Raw genomic sequence first — 11925 nt, 5'->3', positions numbered from 1 at the left:
GCGATCAATCGCTTTTGACTTTGGTCTCGATCAATATGTATGCGGTCAAGTGGTAATGTAGTAAATGTATACTGAATACTGCAATACAGCCATCGTTCTTCTAGCTGGTGGAATGCCAAGCTACTGAATCAAAGTCCCAACTGCAAATTCCTGTATTAAAAAAAAAATACGCAGAGCTTCTGAATAGGAGTAGTGAATGACTTTTAGTTAGTAGTCTTCGAAATATTATACATTCAAGTTTTCTTGAGTGCTTGTATAGCTGATTAGTTCTATGCAAACAGTTTTTTTTTTTTTTTTTCTAGTAATGTTGAAACTAAACAAAGTTCAAACTCCAAATGGAAACTAGAAAAAGCGTTCAATCATTGGGGAAAATGCAGATGCTCATTTACAATTAAAACATGTCATTATTTGTTATACACAAAAAATACGTGTTCTACTGGAACATTACATCATTAAACCTGTGCAATTTAAAGTTGTACCCTTACTTTATGTTAAATATTTTATTTCATTTATGTTTAAATTTATAGATATAATATACGCAAATACGTGACTGGGAAAGATATATATCGATATATATATAATTATATATACTATATATAATATATACAAATATATATACTTGATAAACAAAAGCACTTACTGTAATTAAATGATTAAATGTGTACCCTAGTGGAATGAGAGTTGCCTGTCCCCTAATGATACAGCGTTGTCCTTTATCTGATAAAGCTCAATGACCGATAAAGTAACAATCGGAAATGCATTACTTCACAATCAAAACGAAGTGTTCATAATTTCAAAGCAGCTCAAATAGTAGAAATAATAATAAAATGTCAGACCAGTGCAGTACTTCAAGTTTCACAGCAAGCGTATATGTATAGCGAGAGAAAAAAAAAAAACTAAACACACCTAATTTGCATGAAGTAATTTATGGAAAACAGTTAAGATATGCCTGCATATTATAATGTGGCGAATTCAAAAAATTATCCTGTCAGCTGTCACAGTAACAAAACTTGAAAATAATTAACGGAAGTTACACATTTGAATTAGCAAGTACAAAATATTTATAAAGCATCGTCAGGATACTTTTCCTCTGAATGAAGATGCTTCTCTGATACACTCTTCTGCTTCAGTTTTAGGTTAAGTTTATGATACCCAGTCACACGTTTCTTTTCTTGTCTTCTTGGTTTTCAAAGGGTTACAGTTCGCGACACAATACGTGCTGGAGGTTGTGAATTAAGCTATATGATATTTAGAACCCATATTGCAAAACCTACACTTTTTTATATTCCCATACCAGAACACTATACACTTCTACTCGTATCCATTGATACCCAACACGCTCGCTTCGGATTCGCCCTAACCATCATTACTTGACGCATTGCAGGTCCAACGTAGCCAATCACAAGAAGCAACACATCGAACTAAAAATTGCGGGTCCGTTTACACCAATCAAACAAAGCGTCTCAAAATCTGTAACAAATTGTCGGCGTCAACTAGGAAATGGTAAAACCTTCTCATTAGAACCGCAAGGTGTACCCTTCCGCCGAAATAGTCCCCAATGCGGGTTCTTTTCTTTTTGGCGCGTGTTACGTGTTGTAGTAATTAAGAATGTATACCCTTGAATTTTGTAAATATATTTTATTTTTGGGAAAAGTTTGTTCATTGCATTTATGCAAGCAGTGTATATGTGCCCTGGTTACCTTCATGTGAAACATAAGACAGCAATAGGTTAGTACAAGTGGAGAATAGATTTTAAAAAGGTGCGCCTATGGTCTGTATTGGGCAATATGATTATTGCGGTGTTCTGAATAAGGATGTGATATAATACAGTAGTGTATTCAGTATTAAATGCTTCTGTGTGAATACATGTACTGTAGCAATTCACAATGTAGGATAACACAACAATTGATAGAAAACATTATATAGACCTTGGCCATTGTTCTAAAAGCCAAATGCATGCAACTGTAAAGCTTACTTACATTGTAAAGGACACGCACATATTTGCAAATCAGGTGTTAACACAGATTACAATAGATTGCACCAACACCATGCATTAGTTGCACTGTAGGGCTCACCAACAAAGCACAGCTAAAGAGAAAATGATTCACACAGGTTAGAACCATATGGTTACCAGTAGCTGGTGTTTTGTATACTTTTCTTCTCCACTGGTGGGTGCAGATTCCAAAACGTAAAAGCACTGCAACACACTGCTATTAACACTGACATTACAGCAAAACAGATAACTTATATACTGAAGCTAACCTATTACAATATTTTCCAGTCAGCACATCCCTATTACACTGCAATAGCTTTTAGTAGGCAGGGTTCTATTTTATGACAGATCAGAAATACAAAAATACATGTATATAGATTGGAGATTTGAAGTTAAGGTAAATGGTCTGGTCAAAACCCTATAGTATGTGCTGCAGTAAGCAACAAAAAAAACGATATTGTTTTTGGACAATAGCCTACTACAGTATTCTTTATGTGGGTGGTTAAGTTAAAACAATAAAATACGAATTTGGTAACGATGAAGGAACTACTTAAATGAAGCTAATTGGCGCTATACAATCTGAAAATAAATGACCCATCCAAAATAAACATAAGTGAGGGAGCTGTCACTGCATTGTTCAAAGATACCATGAAACAACTGAATTAGTACATTTACTTCTAGTTTTCAGTCTTCTTTAAATATGAATCACGTGATTGGCTCTTGCATGAAGGCAATTTAAACATCCAGTTAATAATATATGTATTAGTTTAATGTTTTAAACAGATTTATATGCTAATCCATGTGGATATTTTTTTTCACACTTATTACCAGATCCCCAGTATAGTTGGCCTGTATATGCCAAATCAATGACAATTAGATTAATTTAGATTAACTTTTGTATGAGGAAAAACAGGCCTAATGTTATTATACAAACTCTTTTAAAAGGGGTTTCTTACACATATTCTCCAGCTTTCAACAACATTCGCCAGCGACAACGACTTAAATGTTTTTTTTTTTGTTGTTGTTTTTTTTGCAGGCTCTTTCAGAGTGAAGTTCATTTTCTGTGACACCTTAGTATTTTTAACATGCTCAACAAACTTTATGCAAGGTAATGAATTCCAAGTAGTTGTGCTGTATTGATAATACCGCGCCCACCCGCTGCTGTATGATTGAAATAAGCATGTTTCCCGCCCTGTTGGTGTTGGAGTGGGAGGAGACTTCACTTTTCCTGTAGTGAAGAAGAAAGAAGTGAGGACTGTCTGCGTGGCGGAGGAATACACTGTTATATAGCCACGGATTGAACGCTAACACACCTACAGTAGTCTGTGGAGGTCTTGGTGATAACGTGTGGGAGCTGTATATATTAATCCAGTTTAGCAATCGGAACAAGAACAGTCAAATATGGTATGTATCGATTAGATATGAAAATAATTCCAATCTTATCAAATGATAATGTATTGCCTGTAATCAAGAAATTGCATATTTGTTTAAAACTGTTACTGGTACTCCCATACTGTATAGTACCCGTTGACTGATTTTACATCGGATGTCAATGCGTTTTATCGCAAGGGGAGTGTATGTTTTTCCACTTTCTTTTGTCTTCTGCTAGAGGTGGATTGTTACTTTTCGATCATTTAGTGGCCACCGTCATTTTGTATTTACTGTATTTTGTAAGGAAAAAAAAATACATACACACACACACACACACACATATATAACAAATACGTTAGTTTATCAAAATGCGTACCGTTCATTGTTAGAAATAAAAATAATTTTACAGATGTACAGTCAGAATAGGGCGGATATGGGCAGTGCGCAAGTTTCTGGAGTCTTTTTGGGTGTGTTTTTAACTGGTTTTAATAAAGATGAATGAAAAAGATAGAACGGGCTTATTATTGCCTGACCATACCAAGCAGCACAGCATGTTTAGTCTGTGAGCATCACACTGCTGCTCTATATTATCATCTGTCGAGTAGGGTTTTAAAGATATTTTGAAATATTTTAAGTGTAGTTTCTGGCCTGAGTTAGCACAGAATGCCATAATGTATTTTTTGTATGATCCCTTAACCTCTCAGATAACACACTGATTACGTACTATCCACAGCATATATGAATATAAAACCAAATTGCTGCTTTTTCCAAGGAAAATAATTTAATATAACTTTATTAGTTGGCTGCAACAGTAGCTCTTTTTATTGGTAAATTGAATACATGTAGCTAGTACAGTAGTGATTGCACTCCTAAGCAGTGAATGTAATTATGTGGGCTCAAGTCAGGTTATCTGAAAAGTTGAATAGTTTACTGTATTGTACCCAATTCATATACATAGTAATAGACTTGTTAGCCTGGTATGTAATCGTGGACAAGTAAAAAACGCAAGGCTTTTTGTGACTGCTGTGAAATGTAAGTTTATTTCACCATTGGAATTTCTGAAAGGACAAAAAGAGTAACCAGTCTTCTCCCAGTAATTAATGGGTGAGGCAGTACAAGGTTTGATTTAAGTGTTGTGTGCCACAGGGCGTTCTTGTAGTTGCCATGTAGCTGGTAGTGTTTGTGGGGTTTGTTGTTGCCAGGTTGTGTGGGGTTGCTTAGCTGGATTGTGAAATACTGTACCAATTTCTATTGTGCTCCCCAAAGACATATACAAAAAGAAACCCTTAACACACTCTGGAAATAATGGATTGCAATTCATAAAGTGAAAACAGAAGTACACACTGCAGACAGTTTTTACAGGGTCCATAGGTAACATACAGTTTTACTGTTATTAGGCACCATAGGAATGCTTACTTTTACACTTTTTTTTTTTTTTTTTTTTTTTTTTTTTAGTTGTGGCTAGGATTGAATGGCACTCATTTATTTGTGTAATGTATTGCTTGGAAAACCTTTTTTTTTCTGTGGGATAGAGGAAGCGAAGTGATTATGAAAAATGTACCCTCATAGCCCCTCTGGTCTTATTTACTGTTTTATTTAATACAGGATTGTTAGCAGGTGTGAGGTTCAGCTTTACTGCACAGCTCCTTGGATCGAATATTTTTAAATAATTTTTTTTTTTTTTCATAAGAAGCATTTAGCAGTGCAAACCCCAGATTACCACCTACACACCGTATTAGACACAAGCCTGATATTCAGCAGCAGCCCTGCTATATTTTATTATTCAAAACTTGACAAATAAAGCGAACGTTGGAGCAAGGCAGATGTGCAAATAAAAGAACTGGCAGCATTAATCTCCTGGGACCATGCATAGAAGTGGCTCATCAGAGGGGGCAGCAGCATCCTTAGAAAGACACATCGCTCAGCCTTTTGGTGAACATATCCTTACACTGAAGGGTAAAGTTTGAAATCCGATCTGCGGGGTGGAGTTTTTATTTTTGTATTTTTAGTGCAGCTACCTAGGCAGGCCTAGAGGGGAAGGCAGAGAGGAACATCCTGCTATTGCCTACAAGAGGGAGAGTCCAGCCCTTCCCGTGCCTGCGGTGACATGAGATTCTACTGTATCTGCTTGTGGTTTTGGCTTAATGTGGTGATCTCTTAATGAATCTCCCTTTGGAAGCTACTGTGCATAATGTATTCTTTTCACTTTCTTTGCAGGCTGACCAACTGACCGAGGAGCAGATTGCTGGTAAGTGAATGCTTATTTATTTACAGGAAGCCTAATTTGAAATGTTCATCAATATTTACAGATTAGTGACCTTTGGGTCTCCTTGGGAACCTGAAGTTAATGATTTCGTAAGACTGGTGGATTATTTCTGTTCTTGTATTTACAGTCTTATTTATGTATGTGGTTCCTTTCTTCAGGATCAATGCAGAGGGCACTGTGAGGCCTATTTTGTTTTGCAATCAAAACAGATGTGCTTGGGTTGCATTGTGATTTCTTGCATCACTGGTTTATCAGAAACAACAAGTTGTTTAATGGCTTCCTTGTTTTTCCTCCCTTTCAGAGTTCAAGGAGGCCTTCTCCTTATTCGACAAGGACGGCGATGGCACCATCACGACGAAAGAGCTGGGCACCGTCATGAGGTCACTGGGTCAGAACCCAACAGAGGCAGAGTTGCAGGACATGATCAACGAGGTGGACGCAGATGGTAGGTTTGTGTTGAAATACAGAGTGGAAAGCCAGCCATGCTGAATCACTTCAATATTGAGAAGTTCACTTTCCTGACTTTCACTTTTATTCACTGCGAGTCACTCCAATGGAATCTGGTCAGGCCACAAGAGGCATGTTTTTGGCTTTTTTTTTTTTTTTTGCTCAACACTATCCCATGATATGGAACATTAAGTATTTCCTAGCTGGTGAGGACTCCTTGATTTGGGATGAACTATGATTTTTAAATGTTATTTTTATATATGTGAATCTGGATAGTTACCCAAGTTTTATATAGAATAATTAAGATAGTAATGCCAAATTGAAAGTGGGAATTGGAATATAATTGAGTGCCTAACTTAACAGTTATTTAAAGAATGGGTCACGCTTTATTTTAAGGGCTGTTTTTTTAGTTTATTAACTCTTAACAAACACTGTTAATTTTTAACTAAGGTTTAGGATTAGGGTTAGGGTTAATAAAAACCTGATTTAATTTGCTAAACATTACTCCAATAACAATTTGAACCTATTTTCGAGCAGATGATCATCCATAGGGCTCTGGTGTTTGATTGATCATCCGTAGGGCTCTGGTGTTTGCAGTTTTAGCTGACCCATTATATATTATTAACTAACAGTTAACAGAAAATAAATAATGTACATTAACATGTTTATTAGCTGTTTTTTACCAAAGAATGTGTTAAATCAATACTGTTAAATAAATGAAAAATACTCCAGAAATGCTTAATCCTTCAGTATAAATGAATTGTAAGACATGTAGCAGTACTAAAAGAAAAATTCTTATTGTTTCAAATATTAGAAGTACTGATAGACTAGTTTCTTGAATCTTAAATGTAAAAAAGTTGTCTGTATCAAAAGTACGGTAGCTTGATTTCAGTGGTCCTTTTTTAAACCATCACAATTTCTCCATATAGCCTCATTATAGCTGCCGGCAAGTTATTTTTTACTACGCTGTGAGTTTTGGACAAGTTTCTTATTGTGGAAACAAGGTCTGATTGCTTGTTAACCAGGCGATGTGAACACAGAATTACAGCTTTGGGACTAAAAGGGTGTGTGAAAACAGTATCCGCCACAGGCAACCTTTTAATGAGAATTAAGCAGTCTTGTTGGGTAGGGTATTTGTAAAGCTAAACAGTAGAGAACTGATGCTATATATATATATATATATATATATATATATATATATATATATATATATATATATATATATATACATACCTTCTCTCATACCCTCAGTCCTAGTGGTGTAAATACAGCTTTATACCTTCTGTATTTTAAAAACTATGGGGTAGAGCACATTCAACCATTTTCAAACCAGTTTACCATTACTTCAGAATATATTTGATTTTGTAGCACAAATAACTTTCAGGTGTTCTCGCACAGTAACTTGATGTTTTACTTGTGACACAGGTCTACTTTTCAAGCTTATTTACTGACATAAAAGGCCTTTTTTTTGCTAGAACAATTGCTTTAATGCAGATCTTCAGTCAGTGCTGATTTTAGCTTTACTGGGATTTGTTGTCCCCTTGGAATTGGACTAGAACCACATACTCCTTTTAAAAACCTAACGAAGAGTAAAAACCTGGGCTAGAATCCAAAAGCTTCATATTTCATTAGAATCTTGCTGAAAATAGCAAAGTGTTAATTTGTTAGCTTTGAGTTTGTGGAAGGACTTGATACTTAATACAGAGCAAAGGTTGGCATGTGAACAGAAATCCACAACAAACGAGGGTGCTATTCCAGGATTGTCAAGTGACATTCCATGAACCTTAAACTGGTAGGATTTTGGTTTTGGAAGTTAGCATTGTATCTAGATATATCTTTACATATGTCGAGATAACTTTGTATCCATTTTTGATGAAACTTGGTTTGGGCATTCCATTTTAGTGTCAGAGTTCAATAAGGAGGTGCCTGTTTGCCCTCAAGTACAGTAAACACTGTGGAATTAGAGAACCGCTTACTGTATCCAGCTGTGAAACAGTGGTTGATGTTTTTTTTTTACTGCATGTTATTGAGAGAAGGGGGACCTGTCTGGCCACATGTTGCATTTTTACATTTACATACATTGAGTGCAGGTCCTGGTTTTCTACCTTTTCATGGTGCTGATGGCTGCAAGTGTGTGTGTGTAGCTGTGGCTGACACAATCTAAGTGGGTTTAGAGTGGGTTACTTCCATCTACTAGGTTATAAGTATTGTATAGGGCACACATTTCTCACCTGGTATGATGTCATCTGCACATGTCATGCCTCTCTTTCAGTTAAAAGTTCATTTAACTACATCAAAAGCTCGTCTTTGTTTCTGCCTTGTTAGGTAATCTAATTGAAAATGCATTGCAGTATAAGTAGGTGTTTAAGAGTGGGTTTTGAATATGGAAATGAGTTGTGTTGCAGCTCTGCAAAAAGAGCTGATAGGATACAAGTGTTCCTCTGTACAGATATGTTATAATACAAGGCACTGCAGATGTTCATTCATATTAAAATTCTGAAGATTATGTTCCGGGGAATATTTACAGAGCACTACAATTAAGATAAGTATAGGCTATCTGATGTTCTAGATGTATGCAAAATGAAATCCTGAAAATAAACCTCTTTCTTTTGGATATTGACATTGTGTGTTTTGATTAGGTCTCAAGATGGGTTGCAGTAAGATGATTATTAAAGCTGAGAAATAAGATTCGATGCTGGTGAAGAGATCAGGGTTTAAATGGATATGTTTGACTTGCTAATAAGGTTCTTGTTTTTGGTTCAAGGTAACGGAACAATTGACTTTCCTGAATTCTTGACCATGATGGCCAGGAAAATGAAAGACACAGACAGTGAAGAGGAGATTCGTGAGGCCTTCCGGGTGTTTGACAAGGTGCATACAAAAAAAATAAGAATGTTTTTATACTTAATAAACTAGCTTTCAGTCCATGATGCAGTTTGCAAACTAAATCATTGCAGATGTGTGTGCTGCTCTAATCTGTGCACAGCCAGATCTGCATCTGCAAACAAGGTGACATGTTTTGTCTCTTTCAGGATGGTAATGGTTACATCAGTGCAGCCGAATTGCGTCACGTCATGACAAACCTAGGAGAAAAATTAACAGACGAAGAAGTAGACGAAATGATCAGAGAAGCAGATATTGACGGAGATGGCCAAGTCAATTATGAAGGTACGTTTTTTATTTGGATATCTTTTCAAACGGTCAGACTGAAGTGTGCTCGGTGCACTTTTTGCTAATGATGTTTCCATGATACAGATGTTTGTTTGATTTCGTAGTGTAACGTATGCACTAACAATTTACAAGACCTATGTGATTTTTAAAGCAGAAAACCGATTGCTGAATTCAAGCGATTTATTTATTTATTTATTTTTTAAGTTTCCAGAACCATTAAACAACATTTAATTAGTATCTGAACGAACGAGAAAAATAAAATCTTTTATTTAACGAACGCATGAAATGCTTGACTTTGCGATTATATATATATATATATATATATATATATATATATATATATATATAATATATGACTGTTTTTTGCAAACAAAATACTAATAAAGTGCTTACAATAATTTTTTTTGTCTAGTTTTATTTAGTATTACAATCCTATTTGATTTGTATTGTCTAATTGGCCAGATATTTAACTGAAGATCTACATCAGATGCCTGTAATAGGGGAAACCCATGTGTAACATGTTTTAAAATGGCTGAGCATGGCTCATAGCTAGTTTTGTCATGGTAGCTGTACCTAGTACAGCTAATGCGTTGATGTTCCCCTTTCATATTTACACATGCAGTATTTTCCAATATGTATAGATAAATGTGTACATCATAGAAAAAACACAAGCATATAAAGATGTATAAAATCAATGTTGTGGGGTTATTGCAAGTGCATAATACCACAAGCCACTTTATTAAAAGGTACTGTAAACCACCATTACTGTTTAGTCTCTTAAGTGACTTGTGTAGAAAAACCTCTGTGCATCAAGGAATCGTTATTTTTGTTAATGAAATGGTATGTAAAGTTTGTATTTTTCTCTCTTTACAGAATTTGTACAAATGATGACTGCAAAATGAAGCCCTCCTGGCCTTCCCCTGTCCCTCTTAGAAGAAAAATCAGTTGAATCTTTTACTTACCTCTTGCAAAAATGTTCATTTATTCATACTGTTTCTGTATAGAAAACATTGAATGTTGGGGGAAAAAAAATCTTCTCTCCGAAAAAAAAAAAAAAAAAAACTGCATGTAATGGTTGGTGGTCTTGTCCCCAGAAATCAGTACAGCATCAAATACAAATTTCTATACTACCTTAACAAAAACAACGATTTAAAAAAGCACTTGGTGAACTCTGCAGTTCAATATGCTAGGAATACTGTTTGGGCTGGCCATTTTTTTCATGCATGCAGCTTGAGAGTTGAGCACAGTCCTGATGTTTTAAAACATGTGCTAATTCCACTCAATGTTGTATTGTGGGTATAGTACAAGTTGTATTTGGTTTACCTGAGAATGAAATGCAAACAGAAAAGAAAAGGCTGTAATGATATTGTCAATATTCCAGAAGTGGAATGGGAATTTTCAGGGTGCGCAAAACAATAAAGAGAAATAATAAAAGAACAATATGGATGGCATGTCGGTATTTCAAAATTGTTAACATGTTCTGCAGTGCACTGTAGTGAAAAGAGGTGTCCGGCTGTGAACATTCACTAAATTTTATAAAGTAATCCTCAGCAAGGGAACATGTTAGAATTGGACTTTTTTGGTTTTGTTTTGTTTCTGTTCTCAACTATGACATGGACGTGTCAAACGATACTGTATATCTACAGTACATAGGATTTCAGCACAGCAATCTACTAGGCTGTTCATCTAATTGCAGTTTACATTCATTCCAAGTTGTACATGCTAGTCTTATTTTTTTTCCAATAAAAGACCATTAACTTTAAAAAATATATATATGTATGTTTGTGTTTGTTACTAATGATGAAATGAAAATATTTGGATAATGTACTCTGAATCCAGCAGGGCATGGTTAGTTTTGATGGCACAACACTTAATACGTGCTTTCTATAAACGTATAACCAAATTAACAAGGTGTCTGTACATAGTCCCCAAATGATTACGCTTCACAGCAACACTGATTTCAGTCTGCAAGTGGCACGATCTCTTAGCAGCGAGAATATGTTGAACAGCAAATACATATTAATTAAAAAAAAAAACAAACAAAAAAAAACTAGTCAGTTAAATTATAGCTAACAAACATCCAAGTCTCAAATGTGCAGTTTGAAAGAATGTGTATTTTCATTTTAAGGCCTCATATCAGGTCCTACACTTGGTTATATACAGCTCTGTTCTCAAACCATGCTTTTACTGTCTTGTTTTTGTTTTGTTTTTTTTTTCTGGTAAGTTCACATGGAAGGTGAAATTGGCCCTACCCCTTCACTGACTTCTTTTTCTGTCAATAACCAATCAGCTGGCTATTGACTACATGCTTTAACCCAACTGATGCTGCTGGGTGAAATGACCAAGGAACTAAAGCAGTACCAGGCTTCCTGGAACTTAGAAAGGCAGTAATGTTGATAAACACACCAACAGGAATGAATATCTAAACCCAGCAGTAACAAGTGAGGGGGAAAATTTTATAAACTGTCAAGTAAATGTCATTGAAATGTATTTCAGGTTTTATATATCCTGTGTTATTTTTCTGTCTGCCTACAATAATGTTCTAACCTCTTCGAAATAAAAAAAAAAAAAACTTCTAGTCATAAACAAATGAATGGATAATGTAATATGACTAGGCCTACCACCAACTGTTGAAATCCAGCTCCTATCACCTATATCTAACATTTAGAATATGTCT

The 11925-nt window shown here is 35.3% G+C and overlaps 1 protein-coding gene across 1 annotated transcript; it reads left to right on the top strand.

Moving 5' to 3' along the window:
- The first annotated feature begins 3290 nt into the window (after positions 1-3290).
- LOC121329906 (calmodulin-1) lies at positions 3291-11015 on the top strand. The gene is made up of 6 exons (XM_041275923.1): positions 3291-3397; positions 5582-5612; positions 5932-6075; positions 8842-8948; positions 9110-9245; positions 10122-11015. The coding sequence occupies exons 1-6, from the start codon at positions 3395-3397 to the stop codon at positions 10148-10150; spliced, it is 450 nt and encodes a 149-aa protein (XP_041131857.1). The 5' UTR covers positions 3291-3394; the 3' UTR covers positions 10151-11015.
- Positions 11016-11925: the final 910 nt, after the last annotated feature.

This window comes from Polyodon spathula, chromosome 17, assembly GCF_017654505.1.
Source record: "Polyodon spathula isolate WHYD16114869_AA chromosome 17, ASM1765450v1, whole genome shotgun sequence".
Taxonomy (NCBI): domain Eukaryota; kingdom Metazoa; phylum Chordata; class Actinopteri; order Acipenseriformes; family Polyodontidae; genus Polyodon; species Polyodon spathula.
The sequence above is the reverse complement of the archived record's forward strand: the minus strand, read 5'-3'. Positions and strand labels throughout refer to the sequence as shown.